General features: G+C 40.6%; 1 protein-coding gene across 4 annotated transcripts in view; it reads right to left on the reverse strand.

Moving 5' to 3' along the window:
- Window positions 1-9578: 9578 nt before the first annotated feature.
- KLF3 (KLF transcription factor 3) overlaps window positions 9579-27284 on the reverse strand; it is a 35551-nt gene continuing 17845 nt past the window's right edge. For 2 of the 4 annotated variants that reach the window (XR_015165476.1, XR_015165477.1), the window contains 5 exons: window positions 22961-23450; window positions 21935-22085; window positions 16683-16761; window positions 16333-16493; window positions 12995-13549 (listed from right to left, as the gene is read on the reverse strand). Coding sequence is in view for 2 of the 4 variants with exons in the window: in XM_086406144.1 (XP_086262270.1) it covers window positions 13368-13549; window positions 16333-16493; window positions 21935-22085; window positions 22961-23450 (984 nt within the window). In the remaining 2 variants the exon portion in view is untranslated. Of the gene's footprint in view, window positions 13550-16332; window positions 16494-16682; window positions 16762-21934; window positions 22086-22960; window positions 23451-27284 lie in introns of all 4 variants that reach the window. The other 2 variants (XM_086406144.1, XM_086406145.1) reach the window with 1 other exon arrangement.

Below are 27284 nucleotides of genomic sequence, written 5' to 3' on the forward strand. Positions count from 1 at the left end.
ATAGTCCATGGGGTCACAAAGAGTCGGACACGACTGAGCAACTTCACTTTCAGTTACTAGTTTTTGAGGCACAAGACCCAAACCCAGACCTGTACATGAGGGTTGCAGCCGCCATGTAGAATGCAACCCAGGGCTACTGTGTTATCTATGATGAGAAAGAAAGAGCTACTAGGCAGACATCACTGGATCGTTTTTTCAAGAGGGTAGATAGACTTGAATCCAGCAAGGAACCAGGAACCATCAATGTCAGGCGTGAGTGAAACTGCAGTTTGCCCCCTCCATCTCTTATTACTGACGATCCTTCAGCTCTACCATCGGCCACCCCTCCTCCCTCCTCCAGTGAGTAACTCTTCTTGCCTGTGCAAGCCTCTGTATGTCAGCTGTTGTACTGTACGACTGTACTTTTTAAGGTACTGTACTGTATGATTAAGCATGTTTTCTTTATTTTCGTATTTGTTTTTAACCTATTATTTGTGTGAAAAGTATTATAAATTAATTACAGTATAATACTATATGTGTGCTAAGTCACTATACAGTCAGTTGTGTTTGTTGGATAACTGTGCTAACTTTGTTGGATTTATGAACAAATTGGATTTATAAATGTGCTCTTGGAATGGAACTTGTTTGTGTGTAGAAGACTCACACTGTATATTAATAGCATATATATATATATATATATATATATATATATAATGGCTCCAGGAATCCTTCAGTAACATTAGGCTTGTCTTGCTCCTTAAAGGAGATTTTCCACTATGGAAAATACAAACCAATATCAAGAATCTTAAACACAGGGACTTCTCTGGTGGTCCAATGGTTAAGACTTTGCCTTCCAATGCATGGGGTGGGGATTCAATCCCTGGTGGGGGAGCTAAACCCATATACCTTGCCGCCAAAAAACCAAAACATAAAATAGAAGCAATATTGTAATAAATTCAATAAACCACCCCCCCCCACCCACCCACACACACACAAAAGAGTTGTGAGCACAGATCTCTTGACTTTTTGTGGGTTTACACCTACTAGTACCCAAGGGCATGTCCACGTCTTCTACATATTTAAAAGGAAGGTAACAATGTTCATCCCGAGAGCCTCCACTCACCCGTCAGATGGGCCTGATGGTGCATGCATTACATTATGTGGCTTACCCTGTCTTTGTGCCAAAATTTAGGGAACCCATTTACAGCAAACAGAAAGAAATTCATAACTTTAACAATACATTGAAAAAATAAACAAACAAGGGAAGTTGAAAACAAATGTTAGGCAATTTTCTCAGAAGTTAAAAAATAGCAACAGTGCAAACCCAACAAGAAGGAAGGAAGTAACAAAGAGACTAATGGGATCAGATACTAACCAAAGTAACACAAGCACCTCAGAAGATTAATTAGCTAAACATATTTGGCTGTTTGAAAAATTGGAATGATAGATTTCTGGCAAGGTTGATCAAGGAAAGAAAAAACAGACAAAAATACATAAAAAGTAGGGTTATGGAGATGAAAATGACTGTAAAATACTACCATGATGAACTGTTTCAAGTAAATATGATAACTTAGATGAAGCAGATATGTTTTTGGGAAAGTAAGAAAGGCAAAAATTGGTGGAAGAACAGATAATTTAAATAGTGTAATGATTATTTGGTTATTTAATGACTATTGAAAACAAAGACCTCCACTGTCCAGGATTTGGCCTGGGTAGGTTCTCAGAGGAATTTTCCCAAACTTTCAAGAATCTCTATCTTCTATAAGTTGTTTCAGAAAATTGTAAAAGAGGGAAAGCTGCCAAAGTCAGTGAAGGGTCTAAATATACAAACAGATGATGACCAGATCATATATAAAAATAGAACTCTGACCCAAAATGGGAAATAATTGGCCCAGGAAACTAGTCCATAATCTATGGTAACCAGCTTAGGAAGCTAACTGACTATCTCCAAGTCAGACTTGTAGAAAGTTAGACCACTGTCTCCAGCAAACAGTCCAGAAAACCAACAATAACTTTTGCAATCATCAGCCCTGAATAGCCAGGGCTTGATTAATAACTAACAGCTTCTCTAATTTTTGTCCCTATTTCTAATTTAGGACCATCAGGAGAAAGCCAAATGTGTACCCCTAACCCATCACACAGAAGGGCCCACTAGTTAGCCCTCCTACAGCCTCCCCGTGTCAATGACCTCCAGGCAGGGCAAACCTTCAGCCTTTCATCTTTTTCACTAAGGCTTTCCCCCTCTTCTGCCTGCCTTTGAGTCTTTTCCCAAATGCAAGTGATGGTGGCTGACTCTCTTGCTTCAGCAAGCTCTGGATAATAACCCTGTCTATTCTCATCTGGTTGGTCTTTGTTTATTTCTACACAGTTTAGGAAGTAAATGAAACCTTAAGCAATTATAGGATCATTTCACTTATTGTCACAGATATAAAATCTTAAACACATTTTACATTTCATTAAAATATGCATATTTGTATATCTTGTGCATAAGCAGGATTTACATGAGAAATGTAAGAATGGTTTCACATTAAAGAAATTTATCACTGTACATTACCATGTTAATCATCTAAAGGAGAAAATCCATAAGGGTATCTGAGTAGATGAAGGAAGAACATTTGTTGAAGTTTAACACCTATTTACATAAAAAATGCTCAGAAAACCAGAAGAAGAAAGGAGCCTCTGTGCCTAGATAAAGGCAAGTATACTAAAAATCCTACAACAGAAATCATGCTTATTGAACAAATTTTTATATATTTCCTTGAAGATAACAATAAATAGGATGCCACAGGGTACCACTATTACCTACCATGATATTGCAAAATTTAGCCAACATTGTAAGAGGAGAAAAGCATATGAGCTATGAGGATTGAAGGAAAAAACTAATAGTTATTACTGAAGTTATTATAATTATCTTTACTAAAAAAACAATTCAGTAGTACTTCAGAAAAGGAAGAGAACTAGTAAGAAAATTCACCTTGTTTTCCAGATATAAGATCATTTTTATAAAACCAATGATGTTCCTCTAGGACAGAAACTAAAAAATATAACAGAAATAAAGAGGGATGAGTAGGCCTACTCCAAATATTTGTGGCATCTGGGACAAGAATACAAAATGAAGACACATCAAATATTTAAATATCTAAAATTAAAAATCAAAGCTAGAACATCCCTGGTGGTCCAGTGGTTAAGAATCCTCCTGCAATTCAGGGGATGCAGATTCAATTTCTGGTGAGGGAGCGAAGATCCCACATGCTGAGGAGCAACTAAGCCTGCACGCCACAACTCCTGAAGCCCACGCACGCCAGAGTGCATGTGTCACAACTGGACAGCTTGGGTGCCACAACTATTGAGCCTACGCTCCACAATTAGACTCTCCGCACCACAACAAAAGATTCCACCTGAAGATCTTCTACGTTGAAGATCTGGTGTGCCATAACTAAGACCCGATGCAGACAAATGAATAAATATTAAAAAAGCAAAGCTATTTAAATTAAGTTAATATAAGACAGGAGTACATTTAACGATATCTACCAGCAAGCTCACCATTTGCTTGTCTCACTACATCACGGTCTGAAAGTGGAGACAGAGGACCAATGTTTCTTTCTGCCATCAGGCCAATGGCACATAGCTGGGTTTAGGCTCCTGGGAAATACACTCCAAGACAGAGATTTGCATGTAGGTGGTTTAATGGGGGAACAAAACCTCTAATAGAGAGTGGGCCCTGCATGAGAGTGTGGGAAACAGGACTGGGCAGATGGGCAGGTGGAGAAGTTTCATTTAATTTTTAGAAATTACACGAACTATTATTAAATGTTTTCATCAGGAAAACCATTTACAATTCTAGTATTTATTATTTATCTGGTTGCCAATGTAAAAATTCTGTAATATGTCTCATCCATGTTACATCTAACCCTGGGTTTTTTGTTTTGTTTTGTTGGTTTTTCCCCTTTCATTTCAGCAGTTTGATTATGATGTGTCTGGATGGGGATTTCTTTGGGTTTATTGTTTTTCAAATTTAATCAGCTACTAGAATCGGGAGTTTGCTTTTTTTTTTTTCCTTTCTGTCTTGCAACAAACTGGGGAGCTTTTACACTAAAAAGAAACCTGGGTTTGATCCCTGGGTTGGGAAGATCCTTGAAGAAGGGAATGGCAACCCATTCTGTATTCTTGCCTGGAGAATTCCATGGACAGAGGAACCTGGTGGGCTACAGCCCAGGGGGTTGCAAAGACACGATTGAGTGGCTGACATGCACATGTTAAATTTTCTCTATCCTCTGTGATCTCTGTAATTGAGCTTATCCAGTGAATATTTTTATTTTGGATATTGTATTTCTCAGTTCTAAATTTCCATTTGATTTTTTTTTTATATCTTCTATTTCTTTGCTGAGATTTTCTAGTGTTCTGTTTGTTTCCAGAATGTTCTAATTGCTTTTTTGAGAATTTTGATGAAACTTCCTTAAAAATCTTCATCAGACAATTCCAACACTTCCATCTTTGGGCATTAGTATCTGTTGATTTCTTTTCTCACACAAGATGAGAGTGTCCTGGCTTTTACTATACCAAGTAATTTTGAACTGTATTTTAGAAATTCTGTGTATTATGTTATGAGACTCTTGTTCCTCTTTAAATCTTCTTCTTTAGCAAGCAGTCAACCCATTTAGATTTAGAACACACATCCTGGCCCACTTTTGTGGGCTGTGGTTTGAATGTTAATTTAACTTTTAAACTTTTGCAGTACTATTCTGGTCTGCCCCACTGTGTACTACTGAGAGGCCAGTCTGAAACCTGGGTGGTATTCCACACTGTGGTTCAGTTTGCAAAGCTTTTGATGTGTTGATTCAGGTCAGTTTAATGCTTGAGCCACTCAGAGATGAGCCTGGGACTTAGATTAAAAGGTCTTTCTTTTACTCCCTCCTTTCCATAATCCTTTCCTGACTCTCTAGCTGGGAGGGGAAGGGGATGTTGCCTCTTTGTTGCTTAGTGCTGGGTGAATACTGTTAACAGGGCAATACCCCACCTCTCAGCACCGTGCTTGGTGGGAGAAGTGCTGCTTCTGTGTGTTTATTTAATGCAGAGCAGGGAGCATCGACAGAACTCCTCCCCACTGTCTCTCAGGAAGGGAAGGGGAGCCACTTCTTTGCTTGATCTTCATTTTGTGCAGAGTGGGGATGGTGACAGTGGGCAGCCGGGTGGTGTGGGGGGGTGTTGCACCACTTTTGGTATTTGCCTGGATTAGGTCTGTTAGTGTAAAAAATGTTCCATCCTGTAGTCATCCTCTTGGTCTTTTGTTAAGAAAGAGTTGTTTTCTGTTTTGTTTTTTTTTTTTTTTTTGGTTTGTACCTGATGGTGCTTCCAGGTCATGGGTGGCTCTAGGTCCCAGGATATATGACAGGATATTAAACAAATAAAAAAACTACTCAAGAAACTTACTGCTGGATTGTTCCTTAAGTCCTAAGTTCTCCAGTTGGTTTACCATCTTCTCATCACCTTTTAGAGTCTACTTATAGTTGCTTTTATGTTTTACTCTAGAGTTCTTGGTTGTAATTAGCAGGAGGAATAGAGTGGAATGCATTTATTCATATCTGACCTGAACCAGAGGCTCCTTTCTCAGGGCTTTGATTAATTCCATTGTCTGTAAATATACTTATTTTATATTCTTTCTGACAATTCCACCATATGACTTTCTTCTGTTGTACTGTTTGCAGTGACTGCTGACTCTTGCTTGTAGTGGTTGTTTGTTTGACTTATGGACTTAAATAAGTAGGGCTTTCTCTGTGTCACAGGTTAAGGGTATGTTCTTCTAAAAGTGTTTTGCATTTTGCACTTACTCATGTCCATGGATTCATGTAGAAGATTTTGGTTTCAGCTGCTGTAATCAAAATTGTGTGATATTGGTGAAAGGATGGACACATAGATTAATGAAATACAAAATCCAGAGATTGACCCATGCATATAGATAATTGATTTTTTGACAAATATGCAAAGGCAATTTAATGAAGAAAAAATGGTCTTTAAAAAAATAATGCTGGAACAATTGGACATGTATATTAAAATTTTGATCTTGACTCATACATTATATACATAAATTAATCCCAAATGGATCATAGACCTAAATGTAAAACCTGAAACCATAAAACCTCTAGAAGAAAAAAGAAAAAAAACTTTGTAATCTTGGGTTAGGCAAAGATTTTTTGCTGCTAAGTCGCTTCAGTTGTGTCCGACTCTGTGTGACCCCATAGATGGCAGCCCACCAGGCTCCCCCGTTCCTGGGATTCTCCAGGTAAGAACACTGGAGTGGGTTGCCATCTCCTTCTCCAATGCATGAAAGTGAAAAGTGAAAGTGAAGTCGCTCAGTCGTGTCCGACTCCTAGGGACCCTATGGACTGCAGCCTACCAGGCTCCTCCGTCCATGGGATTTGCCAGGCAAGGGTACTGGCGTGGGTTACCATTGCCTTCTCTGAAAGATTTTTTAGGACATAAAAAAAAATATAGATATCCATAAAATAAAAAAATCGATCAACTAAGCTTCATCAGTACTGAACACATCACTATTCAAAAGATACTGTTAAGAGAATGGAAAGACATGCCACAAGCTGGGAGAAAATATTAGCAAACGGTCTTCAAAGGTCCTCAATGGCCTCCTTTACCACACAGAGTTCTTTAGAAGCCAAGTCCTTGGGCTGATGAAGTTCCTGAGTGTGACAGTCAACTTTATGTCACCTTGACTGGGTTGTAGTTGTCATTGTTCAGTTGCTCAGCCACGTCTGACTCTTTGCAACCCCACGGACTGCAGCATGCCAGGCTTCTCTGTCCTTCACTATCTCTCGGAGTTTGCTCAAACTCATGTGCACTGAGTCGATACTATCCAACCATCTCATCCTCTGTTGCCCCCTTTTCCTCCTGCCCTCAATCTTTCCCAGCATCAGGGTCTTTACCTGACTGGGCTGTAGAGTGCTTGGATTAAACAGTGTTTCTGGGTGTGTCTGTGAGAATGTTTTTTTATGAGATTAGCATTTGAATCTGTGCACTCAGTAAAGCAGATTTTTTCCCTAATTTGGGTGGGCATCATCCAATCGGGGGCTTGCAGCAAACTAAGAGGTTTAAAGAGAAGTTTGCTTCTTTTGCTTCCTGTCTTCACGAGCTGTGACATTGGTCTTCTCCTGCCCCCAGACTGGGATTTTCACCTTTGACTACACTGGTTATGAGGCTTTTGGACTAGAATTAATCATTGGTTTCCCTGGGTCTCTAGCTTGTAAATGGCAGATCATGGGACTTCTCAGCCTCCAATTTAACACTGACAATCTCTTTATATCTACACTTAACATTTCTATATGTCCTATTGTTTCTGTTTCTCCAGAGAACCATGACTAATACACTGAGTCTTGAGAAGGAAGAAACACTGGATATGTTTAATGTGAAAGAGAGATACAGTCTAGGAACCTGCAGATCCAGTTTCTGTCTTCTAGATCACTCAGGATACCTACAGGGAATGCAAAACCAGAACAAAACAAACAGAACTCAAAGCAATAAGTATGTCTAGATTTGGTGAGAACTTATTCCGCACAAGAAAGGAATAAGCTTAAAAAGAATTCTAATGATGCATGCATCATTTTAACTTGGGGATCACACTCTGCATATGCAGTCTCATTCAGCCACCAGGTCTGTTATTGGCTCAGATAATAGGAAGTGGTAACAGGTTCAGTTTATATATCTTAAAATAAATGTCAAACCTAAAGGAAATCAACCCTGAATATTCATTAGAAGGACTGATGCTGAAGTTGAAGCTCCAATACCTTTGGCCACTTGATGCAAAGAGCCAACTCATTGGAAAAGACGCTGATTCTGGGAAAGATTGAGGGCAGAAGAGGGCGATAGAGGATTAGATTGTTGGATGGCATCACTGAGTCAATGGACAAGAGTTTGAGCAAACTCCGGGAGACAGTGGACAGGGAAGCCTTGTGTGCAGCAGCAGTCCATGGGTCATACAGTCAGACATGACTGAGACAATGAACAACAAGAAAATAAATGTACCCTTGAAAGGCAATTTATTGTTTTGTGTGTACACACAGGTCACTCTGGTCTGTTCGTTCAACTCAGACACCTATGCATGCCTGCTCAGCAGCTTTAGTTGTGTCCGACTCTTTGAGATCCTTTGACGGTAGCCCGCCAAGCTCCTCTGTGGGATAATACTGTACAAGGCAAGAATACTGGAATGGGTTGTCATTTACTTATCCAGGGGATCTTCCCAACCCAGGGATCAAACCCGCGTCTCCTGCATCTCTTGCATTGCAGGCGGATTCTTTACCCATTGAGCCACCTAGTCGGCATTTTCACTACCATCTGAACCCATCCTTCCCTTAACAGAGCCACTTCTTTCCTTGAAGGCATACTACACTTGATAACTTGCCCCTAGCCAGGCTCCTAATCTCTTCCTCAACCTTACAGCATATAAAATATTGGGCAATGGTTGTATATTTGGTGTGTGTGTTAAACATCTTAATTTGTTCAACCATTCCTCAAAGAATTTAGTTTCTCATAAAACCTGTATTTGTCATCATTCTGATCACTCACTCAGGCAGATTTCCTTAGATGACTAGGTCGCATTTTCAACTCAGCAGGTAGTACCTTCTATCCCATATGTAGTGGAGGACTGCAACCAATCATTTGGACTAATTCAAGGTGACATCCCATTAGAATGCAATAGTCACATAAAATACTTTTAGAGCTTGCAGTCAACTATCACAATATAAAAGCAGAGAAGTTCCCTGGAGAACGCTGATGGAGAGTACTCGAAGGCTGAATTCAGCCTCTCCCCATCTTCCTTCCCCCATCCAATCCGTGAAGTTGCATCTTGTGACCAGCACCAGTCGGACATTATTTTGTGTTCTGCTAAGATGAAGTCTGCTGGAGGAAGCTGTTGAGAGAGCTAAAAAGCCAGCTTCAATTACATTTAGGGGTTCTGAGAGGTTTTGTCTTAGAAACTCTAAATGTGAAGGACACAGCAGTGTCCACAGACATGGCTTATTGAAGGCTTAAAGAAATCATGTTTATCCAGATATAATTTGACTCCCCACTGTCCAAGTTATGAATTTTGATCTTTTATTAAAAAATTTAAAGTTATTACACACATGAAACTGAAAATTCTTTTTGGAGGTAGGTAGGGTCATAATAGGGAGAAGGAAATGGCAACCCACTCCAATATTCTTGCCTGGAGAATCCCTGGGACAGAGGAGCCTGGTGGGCTGCCATCTATGGGGTTGCACAGAGTCAGACAAGACTAAAGCGACTTTGCAGCAGCAGCAGGATCATAATAAAATATTCCAAGAATGCACTAGGTGAGGTTCATACTGGCTTGTCTCCAAGTTTATGGTTTGTACTTAGAAAATTTCTTATCAGAAGACCAGGGACACAGCTTTAAGGTTGAGTTAACTCATATAGTGTATCCCCCAGTTAGAGCTGCTTTTCTTTCCCTCCATTAATGACTGCCTATTAAAAGATGATTTACTTTGAAATTTGTAACTATGGGTCTCTTTCAGGTTACTTTGCTAGTAAGTTTTGTTCCTAGTGATCACTGTATATATAGTAATCACATGATCACATTTAATATTCTGATGGTTTTATTAACAAGTATATAATACATATATTGCATACTGTATATAGTATATGAGGACTGTACAGTACAAATTTATGTTCACAGTTTGACATGACAAAATGTCATTACTGAATTCCCATTGGACTACAGAGTAGAAACAGAGAAGGAACATTAAACATTCACATCTTTAGTAAGAAAGATTACCAAAATGTTTCAGTATTTGCAAGTATACTAATGCATGCTAAAAACCTTTACCCATTCAGTCTTATTAGCTTATAAAATATATTACACTTTATTAAAAATTTCTGCATAGTTTATACAAGTATTAAAGTACTGTAAATGTAATAATCCTGCTATATTTGCAGGTATGGTTTAAGAGATGCTAAGCAGAAAGATTATTTTGACCCTCTAACACTAAGTACATAACAGCAAAAAAAAAAGTGCTAGTATTTGTAAAACATAATATTGTTGTAGCCCTCGTTTAATGCATGTAAAATGGCTTTGTAAATGTATTATTTAAGTGAATTTGCAATCATTTAGAAATTGTTAACCTTGACCAAGAAGAGAATAAAGACCACTCTGAGCAACTTCATGCATGACAGTGATTCCTTCAAGATGACTGTGTATTTTCAAACCAACCAAATTATTTTAAAACCTTAGACCTTTGAGATTGTCTTTTAAACAATCTAATCAGGAATGATGTGCAGATATACAGTATCAGCAATATAGTTTTTCAAATTCCACATTAGTGCAACACTGAATAGTGCAGATGGGTGTTTAATAAAATATACACATACATATAGAGTTCCCCTGTAAATCTGTTCCAAGGCTCTGGAAACTTCTGGTATTTAGCCATTTCCTTAGTTGAATATAGCTATGCTGCTAACACATTCTCCAAACCAGGTGATTTAGAATGTTAATGCCCATTTATGACATAGGTTCACATTTTAGAACTCTAAAATTATGATGGTTGCAGATTTAATTTTTCTGATTTCTGCCCCAGGAGGACACTTGGATAATCATCAAAGAAATTCTATAACCAACAGAATTTATACAACACCAACTTCATGTTTACAAATCATTCTCATCAATTTAAAATATTAAAAATTAAAATCACCATTGATAGTAACATGGCATATCATTAAAACCACATGTTCAAGGGTACCTTATCTTGTCTTGGAGGTCTTCCACAATAACAGCTAAAAATTACTAAGATACTAAATTTCTCAACTATCATATTAAAATACAAATATATATAAAAAAGGAAAATTTGGTTAACAGCCAATTGGTAACTGAAGTATAAAGGCAAGCATGGGAACAGAAAAAAGTTTCCTGGGTTGCTTTATTTTCAGAGTTGAAGTGTATCCTTGTTATGAAGTGTATCTTTGTTACCATATCTAATCAGTTGAATACTAATGTAATAAGTCTTTGCAGGGTCCTGCTTGCTTTTTTGAAAAAAATTTAAATATGCTATAGCAAACACGAATTAAATTTCATGAGAACCCATGAAGCTTTCTATCAGCTGGACTTTGACTCAAAGCTAATTATGCAAAGATCAACTTTCTACCCTTTTTTGACTCTTTTCCCATCCTCAAGATGGGTTAGAACATGCACAAACTGGTTAGCTCATTTAAAAAAAAAAAAATGTTCTTTGCACTTCAACTTTATTCTTCGGTGTGTTGTGGAAGAACCATTTCAAACTATCGACACTTTGGCATGAATGTGACTAAGCATCTACAATACAGACAATACCTACTTTTCCAAGAGCCATTTTTCAAAAGAAATCCCTCAATTCACGTCATAGTTGCAAAAAAAAAAAAAGCCTCATAAGGATGGTTTAATATTTTAAACAAATTTTGCAGTGCTTAAGAAAAAAATAAAGAAAATAAAACCAAGTGCCACATAACAAATTACTCTGCATTTCTCAACTACATCTCCTTTCAGTTGGATCTGAGGGCTGATAAGCGGGATCTCTTCGGTGCGCAGTCCCTACAACTCACTTTTATTAACATGGCGCCATCAAAGTAAGCTCCCCACACGATCGCAGGCCTCCAGAATCACTCATGCACTGATGTTTTAAAAACAACTGAACAGTATATTCCTCCCAGTTACGGTTGCGTTGGATCCTGAGTTGTGGCTGGGATGAATCTTCAGGATTCCGTCCTTCTCTCTGCTCCTCCTTCCTTTCTCGAGGGATGAATGCGCATTTACTTACATGCACCCACACTAGACCACCGTCGCCCACTTTCTTCAAATTTAGGACCAATGGCATTTCTATGCGTAGATTATTTTTATTGGCATTTACACTATAGTGCTCAAAAGCCTGCTTTTGAAAAACTTCCCCTAAAATAATGGTGTTATTAATCTTCAACATAAACACGAGTCATTTTCAGTTTGTTCTTTCCTGATGGGATATTTGATAATGACAGGAGATCGCCAGCTCCGACAGTAAACATTTGGGAATTTGAGCTACATTTATGAATCCCTGAACTGTGGTTTTCCAGATTTTTCAGAAATCAAGAAAGGTATGTGTGCTTCACAACTATTTATATTTACAAATAGTGTCACTCAGGTCTTAGATCGAAGGAATCTATTAAAGCATTAGCAGACGCTTATTTATGATATGTGTTTTGAACACAGATGACAGCCAATTAGGCACTTTGCAGCTCAAACAGAAAAGTTTCCATATGAAGGTTCCATGATTAATTGGATAGGGGAATACAATTACCACTCAAAGTTTTCCTGTTTGCAAAAAAGCTATTAAATAGGTGGGATAAAAGAAGGCCATTCATATCCTTACCCAAAAGATTTTTTTTTACCATTTCTGGGCAGATATTTTTGTGGCATTCCTATGATCAACGCTTGGTGATCCACATTAAGGACATTGTAGAAACGGAGACAGGTGCATGGAGAAGTCCTTTGCAATAGGATTCTGCACAGCTGAACATGCAGAGAGACTGAAACTGAATGCTCTGCCCAGCTACAAAATGATGAAGTCTCACCAGAAAGCCCTTGCCCAGCAGGAATAGATGGCTTCCTCCTCTGCCCACCCTGCTCTGCTTCTGTTCCATGCCTCTTTGCTCCAACTCCATGCTAGGCAAATAGAGCATCCATCCCCTCAACTGACAGACATTACCCACCTAAATCAGCAGCTCTGGCTCCCTTCCCAGTGGTGGCAAAGACCTCCCAAGTAGCTGCAGGCACAAAGGAGGTTAAAGGATGTACATTTAGATGAAGTGACAAATTCAAGTTGACAAGCCAGATATGCGAAGGACAATGGAAGAGCTGACTGTACTAGCCAGACAGCTGGCTGCAAGTCTAGGTATCTGTGAAAGCTGATGCCCTTCTTTTTGCTGTGGAGCACCAAACATGATCACAGGGCACATAGGTCTGGATGTCTCTGGCAAGGACTAGCAGGCTGGATACTGTACGTCTAATACATTTACTTTGATGTTCTCTTGAGGAATACATGGAGAAACCGACAATTGGTTATGTTAGTTTACATGTTCCCTTGTTTTCATTACATTAAACGTATCTCTAAGAAGGGTTTGCTTAGCATCCCCAGAAAAAAAAGAAGTGTTCACATTCTTTAGGTCTGACCCGTGGTAAGGAGAGGAGGGAGGATTAGAGGATATTTACTACTGACCATATGGAAGTTTGAATGATATAAATTCAGATTCAGACCAGCTGAATCGAAATTAAAATGTACATGTAAAAAATGAGTTAGCTGATGGGAAGGAGGATAGAGAGAGAGCTGGAGGGTGGGGGGCCACGCTGAGGCGGGCGGCGGAGGTGTTCACACGAGCATGTGGCGCTTCCTGTGCAGAGCAAGGTGGTCGGAGCGGGAGAAGCTGCGGTCACAGTCTGGACACTGGAAAGGTTTGATTCCAGTGTGTTTCCGGAAATGTCTTGTGAGTTCATCAGACCGAGCAAATTTCCATGTGCATCCTTCCCACGTACATTTGTAGGGTTTTTCTCCTGCAGAGAGGTGGGGGAAAGGAGCTTATTTTTTTTTCTAATAACAAAAGGATATTAACAATTAAAGACAGCAAATATTTTTGAGGTAAAGCTCTTGACAGTGGGAAGGGAGTTTGGGGGAGGAATGCATATGCGTATATGTAAGGCTCAGCACCTTTGCTGTCCATCTGAAACTATTACAACACTCTCAATAGGCTTTGAGCTTAGTCACTCAGTTGTGTCTGACTCTTTGTGACCCCATGGACCATAGCCCACTAAGCTCCTCTGTTCTTGGGATTCTCCAGGTAAGAATACTGGAGTGGGTAATCATTCCTTCTCCTGGGGATCTTCTCAACCCAGGGATTGAACTCGGGTCTTCTGCATTGCAGACAGATTCTTTACCATCTGAGCCACCAGGGAAGCCCATGTTAACAGGCCATACTCCAATATAAAATAAGAAGTTAAGAAAAATAGCTCTTGACAAACATTATTTCCAAGATATGATCAAACATTTGTTCCTCAATAATAGTGCCGTATGAATGAACCACTAGGGGACATACAAGAAAAAGAAACTGTCTTAATATGTAATTGGCTTTCTGGTCCCCAAAAGGGGGGAAGAGTGGATTTTTAAGAGTTCTTAAAGCATATTGCCTGGAGAATCCCAGGGACGGCGGAGCCTGGTGGGCTGCCATCTATGGGGTCGCAGAGTCGGACACAACTGAAGCAACTTAGCAACAGCAGCAGCAGCAAAGCATATTTATGGCACTGAAATCCACTCTAAGGGGCTACTAAATAATTTTGGGTTTGCCCTCAATATTAGCGACAAACTTGTTCTTAATACACAGTGATCTGTATTTGCCAACCTTCAAGTTGTAAACCTATTTAGGAATTTAGCTACATGAGGCATTATCCATTCAATGAGAAGCCCAAATTCAAAGTCTGTGGGATTTTCTTATTCAATAGTTTTCTAAAAATGTAAAGTCCCTTAGTCCCTATGAACTGAAATATTTGTCAGGGATTTCAACATTTTGCTTTTTGATTAGACAACACCACCAATGCCTAAGTATAATGCTTTAATGAAAACAGAGTAATTTCTCCCCACCCTGTCAGGGGATGTCAGGTTTCTGCAACTCTCTCCTGGGCGAGGATAATTCACAGGTGAGAAAAAGAAGACCCTTGTTGGGGAGTCACAGGCTTAGTTGGTAAAGAATCTGCCTGCAATGTGGGAGACCTGGGTTTGATCCCTGGGTCGAGAAGATGCCCTGGAGAAGGGAACGGCTACCTACTCCAGTATTCTGGCCTGGAGAATTCCATGGACTGTATGGTCCATGGGGTTACAAACAGTTGGACAACTAACTGAGTGCCTTTCACTTACTTACTTACTTACTTGTGGGGAAGTCACAAGGACAGTCAGTATGAAGGTCTTTATTAATAAAAAGGCAGCTAACAGCACTTTTACCTGTTTAAACTAGTAATAATGGGTAATGGGCATCACAGATTCATTTCCATTTACTGTCTCCTCAGTTTTCCAGAAACCTTAAAGGACTGCCATTCCTTAGAATTTCGATGATACTCAGAATTTATCCTACCGACTTTATTGCACAGAATATACATGTAAGAGATAATTTTTCCTACATCTAAATTGTTATCCAAATACCGAGTGTCTTTTTAATCTTATGCTGGCATGTGGTAACATCCACCTCTCAGGTCCCATTCATGCCCCTGGAGAGGCATTCCCGAATCTTTGGGTGATCCCCTAACCGCAAGGTTGCTGCCCTCAGCTCTCTCCACAGTAACACTGTGAAGAAACCGAAGGACAGTTGTGTGCAGGATGGATTCCTCTGCCTCCTCTGCAGGATGTACTAAAAAACTTCACTTCCACTCTGCCAGACACTTTAGTTCCTTTCCTCTTCCGAATCCCAGATTGTTCTCTTTGTAAATATTTCTAACCAGAATGACTCACAAGGCTCCAAAACCCCTACATTCTGTGTTAAGGAAATGTACAGAGAGGCAGATGACTATTATGCTAGATTTTCACATCGAAGACTTTAGGTCATGTCAGATGAGGCCTCCCATAAACATTAATCACCACTGCTAACTGCAATTAATCAGGTTTGTTTAAAATAGTTTTGTATGAATTCCTTAAGATGTTTTGTTCATGAGCCCAGGGGACAACTTTGTTTTCTTCACCTATTTAACAGTTTTTATAAGATCTGCCTCGCCTGCTCTACATTCAACACCTGGCAAGCTGGAAAATACCCTAGAACAAATATGGCAGACAATGGCATACAAACTCCCTCACTTTTAGAAGATGATAATTACCAATATTTCTTTACTTTTCTTCCCTTCAATGACTTCCATTTCCATTTGAATTCCATTTCTATTAACTGTTGCATTTACTTGTTCTGCATGAAGAACTATTCTTTAACATACAACATTTATTAAATGACAGCCTACATGAAGGCCACATCTTTGATAACACAGGCCCATGGTTAAGCGCACTTTCCCCTCTGCTCCCAGTGGAACCGTCATGCCCTTCTCTCCCTCTTACTACAGAGACCAGAGAACTGCACGTGGTTGTGAGAGACCTTGTTATGCAGATAACCCTGACTATGTTCTATTATAAAAACACATCATCATCAGAAACATCATTCTTCACAACTGACGAGAGACAGCTGTAGCTGACTATGGTAACTTTCAAGATGCCTGAAAAAATTTCTCTGTAGTAATCTCTCAAAGACGGAACATTTAACACTCCATTCCAGTACTTCTTAAGAAGGTAAATGAAGCAAGTCTCTTAATACCTGTATGTGTTCTTCTGTGTGCTTTCAAGTGAGAGCTTTTAGTGTACACTTTGTTGCATCCGTCATAATCACATCTGTGTATTCTCCGCTTCCTTTGCGTGTCTGGGGATTCCACAGGTAAAGGTCTCTTCCCGGGCTGCACGATGACTGAAGGGTGATTCCTAGGAAAGCCAATGTCAAATGCAAAATGGTGAGGTGCAAGATCCTTGTCTTCAGGCTACCAAAAGCATTAACAACACCGGGCAGAAACAAACAAACAAAAAACCCAACAAAATAAACAGAAAGAAATTAGCTGATCAACCCAAGAAGCACTGCTATATTCATTCAACAAACATGGAGTGAGCACCTACCATGAGCCAGGCACTGTGCTTGGCACCGGGACACAAAGATGAATAAAAACAGGGTTCCTGCCCTGGAGGAGCTCACACTCTAGGGGGAGACAGACATGTAGATAAGTAATGACAGTAAGAAGGGTTAGGTGCTATGCTAGAGGGAGGTGTGGAGTGCTGGGAGGGTCTTTCCCTCAACAGAAATTTGCTTTGCAGAATTTGGTGGTCGGAGGCTAAACACTGTACTGTTACGTCTTCTCACAGGCCGCTCTGGTTTCTGTTTACTGTTCTTTCGGGGAAAGCATAAGAGGTCAAACTCCTAAGTCTCAGGCAACCACACTGTAGGATGTATCTATTTTATCCTCTATGTAACTGGCATTTAGTTTGAGTCTCTTAAAGAGACTTACATTTGATTTTGATCTTCAAAAAAAAAAAAAAGTTGGCATGCTGTCTTAACAAACTCAGACCTTTACTGTCACTGGTGTTCCTCCTTGGGAGAGAACTTGAGGCAGGGCTAGTGGTCAGGCGAGGGAGCACCTCACCCAGAACCCAGGTGCAGCTCCAGGGCCCTCAGCAGATGCCCGCCATCCTCCCCACCTTCCTGGCTCCTCTCTCACACCCGCCTTTTCCTGTGCCTTCATACCTTTCCGGGGTGGGGGGAGGGGTTTGAAATAAAATCCTGTTAAACATCATTACTATGAACTTCCTCTTTTTCAGAAAGGAAGTTGGTGGAGAGAAATGGCAGATGAGGAAGAGCCAGGAAAAATTTGTAGTTTTCTCAGGCTTCTCCTGCTGATTGATGTAAGTAATTAACAAGTTCTAATTCATCCATTCGCTTCCCTAATTACTAACTACTTGATACATTACAAGCTTATGTAGTTGGTCTCTAACTGGGACAAAAGACAAAGTGTGAATCTAAATTTCTTAAAATGTTATACAAGAACATAGGGGGCGGGTAGGGGGGAAAGACTGGTGGAAAGGAAAATAAATACTTAGTTCCTGAAATAAAACTTATTTATCTTGGTAAAAATATATTAATAAATACATCTCTTATCAACAACTTTTTCAGGCACCCAAAGAAGTGACTAGGAAGAGAATAAAAAGGTTCATTTTATCTCGAGTGACCTTACTTATTTCTCAATTATTAGCAAAGAAAACTGTGTTTTTTTCTATTGTTTTTTAAACTGTCAGTTTTGAGTATCACTTAGTACTCTTGCCTGGAAAATCCCATGGACAGAGGAGCCTGGAAGGCTGCAGTCCGTGGGGTCGCTGAGGGTCGGACACGACTGAGCGACTTCACTTCACTTTCACTTTACCTTCCTACCCTGATGCTTAGAGGGACGATACGGAAGAATGAAGTTTAGCCAGTTTAGATACATGGAAAAGTGAAAATGAACTAGTGGGGGGTGGGGGTGGGGTAGGGAACAAGGACTTCAGTTACATAAATGTATAAGTAACAGAAACTAGATAAGTGAAGAGATTTATGGACATTTTTTTTTTTAATATAAAAGCCCATTATTAAGATCCTTCAATAAAAAAAAAGTTTATCAGTTTACTTTAAAATTTCAACTTTAATGTCATGACTCAAAATTTTCATCTTAAGACAACTTTAGGAAATAAAGTGCTGAAGGAAAAAAATGAACAGTTAAATGTATCTTATGTGCTTCTGAGACACTGGGAGAGAATCCCAGATGAGTTCAGAAGTCTCTCCCAGTTATTAGATTTTAAAGGTTGGGAATCTAATAGTTTCTGGGTAGTAATTATGATCACTGCTTCAGTTACTCACTTTGTAAAAATGTCAGGCTCAAAAAAGGTACCCTAAAAGGTAGACCCCAGGCAAGGTAGTTACACTCTCCGTGCCTCAGTTTCCTCTCTGTAAAATGGGTATATTAATCGGATCTCAGAAGGCTGCTGTGAGTGATGCACACAAAGCACTTAACATTTGGTCCAGATGAAAAATCTGCTCAACGGTAGCTGTTGATATTTCAAGGTTCAGAAATCCACTTGCAAACTTTGTCCTTACAGTTGTCTAGTCTTGAGGAATTTTGGGGGGGATGTCCTAACACCAGACCATGAATCTCTACTCTAGGGTCCAGAGATGCTGGCAGCATCGGAAGTCAGTAATACTCTTGAGAGGGGTCAGCAGTCCATCTTGAAAGGGCGAGATATTGGTATAGGTTGAGGCTCAGGATCTTGGGATTTCATTCATCCTTGCTCTCTTCACGGCTTATTTTTAAGGAGGTTGTTTTGAGATCTTTATAAGTAGGAAGTTAGAATACCTAGTAAATACCAGAGACCTGGTCATTGTTTTGAATTAAGCTGATCCCTCTTTTTAATTTTTCCGCTGTTTATTAATGGCTGCACTGGGTCTTCACAGGCTTTCTCCAGTCATAGGAGAATGAGGGCTGCTCTCTAGTTGGGGTGCAAGAGCTTCTCATTGAGGTGGCTTTTCTTATTTTGGAGCACGGGCTCTAGGGTTCGTGGGCTCAGTAGTTATGGCCCACAGGCTTAGTTGCCATGAAGCATGTGGAATCTTCCTGGACCAGGGATCGAACCTGTGTCCCCTGCATTGGCAGGCAGATTCTTAACCACTGGACCATCGGGGAAGTCCAAGCTCATTCGTGTGAAGTTTGCTACAATTTCATGCACACAACTCAATGGGGAAACCTGATCTTCAAGATTTTGTTCTAAATACACTTTCATACATGTAAATAAATAACAAAAGGAATCCGAGTGACTTTATAAATATTTCTAAAGCTACAACTTTATGATTAAGCAAAATGGATTTCAAAGCTGTAGTCCTCCCCTGAAAAGGAATGGCTTCCTAAGGCAAATATTGGGGCTGCCTCATTGAAATGGTACCAGGCATTTGGTTTCCAGTGATTCTTTCCTGGCTAGCTGGTTTCCTATGTGGGCTGCTACTGGGCATACTCCAAAACATTACTTAATCACATCTGTGAGAGAATTACTTAAAGAGTACATGTTCCAGTTGTGGCTACTCTGTTCAATTTTCTGAGAGACAAAATGCATTCTTAGATCAGCATTAGAAGAAGCACATTACTCATTAATCATTAAAAGCCATTTAACTTGAGATCATCAAAAGAATATTACTTAAAAAAGAGATGCTTTCTTTTCAGCAGCATTCAGAGCACAGAATATTGCCTTCAAATATTCTTCTTCAGAAATGTGTTACATTGTAATTCATAATAACTTAGACTTTGGAATAACCCCTTATAGTCAATGGACCCCTCCCTTTGTGAGCAGCTGGCTTTAGAGCATCTTTTTTATCATCTGTTCATGAACAATTACAAGTGCTAAGCCATGTTACCAGTTACCTTGCAGAGACATACCTCATTCTAAAAAAGAGGCAATTCAGCCGTGTCCATTTTGGTTTGTTGTTGTTTAGTCACTAAATTGTGTCTGACTCTTTGCGACCCCATAAATTGTAGCCCACTAGGCTCCTCTGTCCATGGGATTTTCAGGCAAGAGAAGTGGGTTGCTATTTCCTCCTCCAAGGGATCTTCCTGACCCAGGGATCCAACCCATGTCTCCTACACTGCAGGTGGATTCTTTACCACTGAGCCACCAGGGAAGCCCCCCATTTTGGTTGGTCTGTTTTTCCTTCCACTCAAGTACAGAAGCAGATGCAACTGGCTAGATATGATCTAAAACTGGCAGGAAGAGCACACATCTGGAACCAGGAGATCAGCCCAGGTGCCCTCTGCTGTTGTTAATGGTGTGATTACAGGAGACTCACTATGTCTTGGCTCATCAGTTCTCTATTTGCTCTGACTCTCACATGCTTGTTTTGGGAAAATGAAATAACTCCTTTGAAAACACTTGGAAAAGCTCCTTTTTTTTTTTAAATTTTGTGGGAAAGGAGTGCTATGCAATTGTGAAGGGTAACAATGAAAAGACCATCAGATAGTCTCCCTACTGGTGCAGCTGGGGCAGGAGATTCATTTTCTTCTTCTCATGTATCAGAGAGTGGATGAACTCCACCCCCCCACTCCACCCCCGCAAAAAAAAAAAAAAAAAGAAAAAAAAAACTGATTTGGTTGGATAATTAACCCATGAGCTATTACGAATGCACCTACTTGGGTTGAATGTAGATACAACCAGAATTTATTTGAAGTTCCAGAAAACAGCTGTTCTAAAACCAGAGAATTCATATTCTTTTACAGAATTTGTTATATAAGGGAGAGAGGAATGCAGAAGATAAAGTAGAAAGGGGGGCAGAAAGCTGGAGAAAAAGTGATATGGGGAGGAAAGTGACAGAAGGGAGTCTGAGGAGACAATAACTGTTGTACTTCCTCTGTACTAGGCAGCTGGTCCTTAAACCCGATGTTGAAAGGACCATAACATAAGAAAAATTAATTATAACCAATAACGTAAATAAAGAGAGAGCAGGGGCAAAGGACTAAGTGGCTAGGCCAAGGTCACACATATGGCAGAGAGCAGAGCTGCGATCAAAGATGTTGGGCCCGAAGATGATGTCTGTACCTACTGCAAGCTCAGCCCCCAGTGTAAACCCTGGGAGAAGTCAAGGATAGTGCAAACCACAATAATGACGTTATATAGCCCGTGTGTGACGCCCTCATATGACAGCAAGTTAAACCACTGTTCAGGTGCCCGGATACTGATGGATATACAGTGTAAACTTTCTACTGGATGGCATTCTAAAGCAGATTGAACATTCTAGGGCACACACAATGAAAAAGACTGGAGAAGGAGTTCTTTCAAAGCCAAGCTTCTCTGAGCAACATTGTCAACTTTCTGTTGCCATAGGACTGGTTTTGGAGAATCTTTCCTGGGCTTTGTGGTTAGCCTGAAATTTCTGATCAAAGCCATACCCCATCACAGAAACACTGTGCTTTATAAGAACTGACAATAGGAAGGACAGTGATCCCATAAAGAGTTTTCAGGATCCAACCTTAAGTGGGATATCTAGAACACCAAATTCAATCCACATTGGGATAAAGATGATGGGAGGACTATATACACATAGTCTGGAAGGACAGAAAAAAACAGGATAAAAACGATTTAAGGGGTAAAGTGGCAAAATGAAGGGTGACCGATTCACTGAAAAGTGACACAAGGAGTATAACAGAGCACATTGATCTGGAGAGATTCCATCTGGCCCAGGGGCTGCCCCAAACGACCAGGCGGTCCTAGCAATCCACACCACATCCCTCGTCGGAAGCTCGGGCTTCCATTCCAGTTCTGAGATGCACGCTGCTATGCAACTGCCGGGTAGACCTCAGTATACTTACTCTTGCAACAATGCTTGCGGGGGGGACACTGAGTTCATTAAAGGGGGTGACATTTCTTCGGGATAATAATCTGTCCTCTGTGGTTCGATCCCAGGTTCTATTTTAATTTTTTTCTGCAATATAGGCTTCTCATATGATTCAATTACAGGTACTAAAAAATAAAAATAGAAAAGTTACTCTATGTACACTTTAACAATGTCAGCCTTTAAAAGTTTATCCCACAGCTTCTAGCTACCACACTCATGTGTGAGTATCTACCTTTGGCAAAATGACAGCAGAAATGAACCTGGGGCTGGAATTCTTACTTTGTTAGCAAACACTATGTAGGAAGTTGGACTTTTAAGACATGGCCCCCAGGGGATTTCTTCCTTATGACTTTTGGTTATCTCCTTTTACAACCACCTGCTGCCTCTGACCAATCAGTAAACAAGCTGGCTTTTAATAGCAATTAGTTATCACATGGTCTAAAGCAGCCATCTCCAATCTTTGTGGCACCAGGGACCGGTTTTGTGGAAGACAGTTTTTCCATGGACTGGGGTGGGGAGTGTGGGGTGTGGGTGAATCAAGCCCGTTACATTTATCATGCACTTTATTTCTATTATTATGTCAGCTCCACCTCAGACCATCTGGCATTAGAGCCTGGAGGCTGGGGAGCCCTGGACTAAAAATAATTCTTAGGAGCCTTTTGCACCTAGAACCATGCTGGCATTCAATAAAGCCAAATGTAAAGTCAAGATTCTTGTTATCCCAAAGTTGACAAGTACATAGTGAAACTAATCGTTTCATGGCATTAAACAGACAGCCTGATTCTTGGGAGCTCTTCCAGGATCAACACTTAGAAAAAGGAAATGCCTCAGGCAGTCTCTCAGTCGAATATTTCCTTTTTGGAGTACAGCAGTTCTCCGCCCCTTGCTTCCTCTGCTCCCTCAGACTCCCTGGTAGTGAAGACCTACAAGTCCGGATTAATGCGGGGTGGAGAGCGCGGGGGCGGTAGCAGTGTGGATGAGTTGCAGAACAGAAAGGTACCTTGCATGCTACTACTGGAATTTTCCATCTCCTCCGACAAGGAGACCATGAGCGGCTGCTGGAGGTGGCTGGTGTACATGAAGGGGACAGGCTGCACGACGACGGGCTGGATGACGGGCAGGATGCCCGGGCTCCGGATGCCGTGGCGGGACAGGGCCGCGGCCATCACCGGCGGCATGGACAGCGGCACGCTGAAGGGCTGCACGCCGGGCGGCGGCGGCGGCGAGTACTTCTTCCCCGGCGGGCTGGACGAGGGCAGGCTCAGCCCGGGCGAGGCGCGCCTGTGGGAGGACTGGAACTTCAGGGAGGACGGCGAGTTGCCGGCCGAGGGCGGCGAGCTCCGCTTGTTGACTGTGAGGTCCACCGGCTCCATCTGCATCCCGTGAGACAGGCCTTCCGGCGTCTGGAAGAACTTATCCGACAATGGCGTGGAGTAGATGACGCCGTACTTGTTGGGCTTCATCGACTCCATGTAATTAGACGGGTATGACTATTAGAAAAGACAGAAACATGTCAACGGACAGGTGTGTTTGCGTGAAACATGAAATAAGATGAAAATACACAACAAGGCACATTCAGTTACATGGACTTTCATAAATGGTTTGGATTTAGATATATGCTTGACACTAAAAAAAATACCGTTAAAGAGTTGGTCTAATAAACGTAGGCACTAAAGTTAAGGTGGTAACTATGTCACACACAAAAAATCTCAAGTTTAATTCTACACACTGCTACCGCCCCTGCGCTCTCCACAGTGATGGCCACATCCAAAAGATTGATGATGACACCTGGAAAAATTCTAAAACAGGTTATAAAAGGCTTATGGGCCTTCTCATTAGGAGTTGGGATTCACCAAGAACCAGCCAAGCCAAGGAACCTTATTGCTTTTCTGATGGGGTTTCTTAACTGGCAGGAATACCCTCCTTGGCTTTAGGGTGCTCCACCTGAGCATAAAGACATAGAACATTCCCCATATGCTCGTGGATAACATGGACAAACAGAGCCACGTGCTGGTGCCTTGGGATGCTCTCCAGCCACTGACCAATCCATGCTAAGGTGACCACGAATCCTGGCTTTAGTGCTAAATGTCTGACATCTGAGGAAATGCCTCAGTATCATGCAACTCAGGATGGCTAGTCACCCCACACACTTATATACAGAAGGCCACCCACACGAAGGTGATCATGTCCTTGGCCCCGACTTGTTCAACAGATTTATTCACAATTTGAGACACTGTAGAAGATGACTTAACCTCCAAATCTGAGGATGACACAGAACTACAAGAAAGAGCAAATATAATAGGACTCAAATAAGGACACGTGATGTTGGAAGGGACTTGCATACAAGCCGAGGCTTTGTCCTCTCTCCTTTCCATCTTGCTACTCCTTCATCAAGAGACTGGGGGACAACCTAACAAGATACTGGAGGTGAGATAAACAGTCCTCTTCCAAACCTAAGATCTGTTCATAACTGACTTAATTTATCTTCAAATACATTCCTTTCTTATAATATCAAGATAATGTAACTCTCATTTACCAGGTTGAACTATTAATCAATTGTAATTGCACACTATGGGTACTGTCCTTGGCCTTGGATTCATTAAAATTACTTCTATTCCTTAAGTAAAATTTAAAGTCTGTTGTAGAATGCTTAAAAAAAATTAAACTCAACATAAACCCTTTACTTGCATGCGTTTTAGGGGAACATATTTTCAGTGGTAACATGTCAAGTCTGCCTGCAGAGGATTACTTATATTTGAATGTTTTATAGTAAGAGTGAAAAATAACATACTGTGCCTCTCTCCCGGCTCTAAAGTTCGATGCATTTGTGATTCTGAAGCAACACTAGCTCACAATGCAACTGAGAAAACCCACTAATGGGAACTTATAATTGAACAGCTTAAATGCACTATTAATTTCTGAACCTTCCTGGCCCCTTTGGTGGCCACTAATATGAGTTATTAATAACTGTGGGACAGCAGTGGTTTTGACTGGGATTACTGAGATCACACCCTTTCTTCTCTGGGCCTCATCGGGTGAATCTCCACCTGGCTATGCATCCAACTCATCAGTGCGGCTTTAAAATCCCATTCCTGCGCTTTCAAAATAACTATTATATTCAAAAACAGTTCTATAAAAAAAGGCAATAAAAATTACTAAATAAATATTAGACATGCAAGTGTCATGAGGATATGTCAAAACTGGATATTCATCTTCTAGGAGACTGTGATGTTAAGATTAGAATTGGACCCAATGAGATGCCTATGAGATGAACTTAACACACACAGTGGTCCCAGAGTCTTTTCTTCCTGCTGTATACGACAGGTGTTTACTTCAGTGGGCTTTGATGTTATCAGGTATTCTTCAGACTTTACTAAGCACACAGATTCACCTGGGAATCTTGTTAAAATGCAGATTCTGAGTTACTGGGGAATGACTCAAGATGCCATAGATTGACCTTGGACTAGCATAGCTCTAAGTGATGAGATATAGAACAAAAACACCAATTTTTATTACTAACATTTGGTAAATTATTTAAATGCAATTTAAAGGTGGGGAGGGAGAATTTTCACTAATAATACTGCTTAAAAACCAGGACATGAGGATATAAAATCAGGAAACACAAAACAAATTGTTGTTTTTAAAAATAGTTTTGAATTATGTATCGAAGATCAAATGAAGACTATTTCTACCTTTCTTTAGAATAAGACACACATAGGTGCAACACAAGATGAGAGGCTCAAAATATACAGTAATATGAATATGCAATAGATTGAAACTGAAATGTTAAAAGAGGCAAAAGCAAGAGGCACAAGGTTTGTGAACAGAAATTACACATTATGTACAATGAGGGCTTAAGGAAGTAATTAACTACAGGAGGAAAAAAGATTTCTCCTAGTTCTAAAGTTTAGCCAGCTTGATATAATTTTCTAAAGGGCAAAAGTTCTGGTACAAGAAACAAAAACTCCAGGAAATGGGAGGCAGTGTTCATTGTTTCTACTCACAGAAATGTAGCTTCTCCCTTATTTTCAGCCCTAGTCTTCAAAGACATCCCTATGACCTAGATTTTAATACCAAGTTATTGGCAACCACATCGGAAGCAAGACGAGGACTTGCTGTCATTGCTGGATTTTTCTATCTGTGGGGTGAGTTTAAGGAGAGCAGGAATTTAGAACCTGGGGGATTTGCAAATTTAATAACAGTCTCAGGTTTCTCAAGCCATAAAGAAACAGCCACACAGAGCTGAATTTTATAAACATTATGCACAGTTTTGCTGAGAGTCTTCCCTCCCATGAATGCCCCCTGTCCCCTACACTGGACACGTGGTCTTTGGAAGGCTCCGGGGCTAAAAGCAGGGGGGCTGTTTTGTGTGCAGGGGCACACAACTGAGTCCAGTGTTAACTATTTCTGGTCTGCCTGCTTCGCCTGAGGGTGAAGAAATGTGGTTCTTCAAACTGTCTCACTAGCAAACTTCACAGCAATGTTTACCAGAACCTTCTATGAGCCATGTTTACTTTAATCATTTGGGTGGAGCACATAAGCCACTGCAATCAGCTTGCAACAATCTGGTTCTCCACAGCATAAGGACTGACACAGGGCTTGCCTGGGGTGTGTGCCTTGGGTGGATACACACTGGTAATAGTTGCTTCCTCTCTGTTCCAGAGCATTCCTGTGTTCTAATGAAGCAATGCAAATAGGTATGCCTGCACCAGCAAAATCCACATCAGCTGCATGTAGTGATGAAGCAGAAAGGTCCTCTGGCCACTGCTGGGCATCCATAGCCCTACTGACTCCAGCAAAGGTCTCCTCCATTCCTGACCCCCACTAAGTGCAGCAAGGGGGTTACTTTCCCAAAAGGTCTGTTATTAAGAAGGGTTCTTTCCCTCTGTGGTAACATGCATTCAAGTGTTCACACATCCATGACGTGAGTTATTTACTTGTCATGGGTTATTTAAGTGTCAGTGGAGTGGGAGATGATGGTCCAGCCCAAGTGCTCAGAGAACACTGGATGAATGGATGACGTGAATCAACATGCTCTCTGAGCACGCTTTTACCACTGACTAGGCTCAGCATAACAATTTTTTGATTCTCAAAAAAAAATTTTTTTTTAAGTATGATGAGGAAAAAGGCACAGGGTTTGGATAATTTTCCAATGCTATCACTTCCTATGAAAGTGAGAACTAATAGTTTCTCATTTTATTGGCAATAGTTTTGGTGAAGTTTTCCATTACAAGATGGTTTAAGTGGACGGAGTGACTGCATGAAACGTGGGTGAGTCTCTGTTTCACTATTCATTAATATGAAAAAAAAAATGCGACCGTCCG

Source organism: Bos grunniens, chromosome 6, assembly GCF_055505025.1.
Source record: "Bos grunniens cultivar Pamir isolate PY7600 chromosome 6, Bosgru_T2T1.0, whole genome shotgun sequence".
NCBI lineage: Eukaryota > Metazoa > Chordata > Mammalia > Artiodactyla > Bovidae > Bos > Bos grunniens.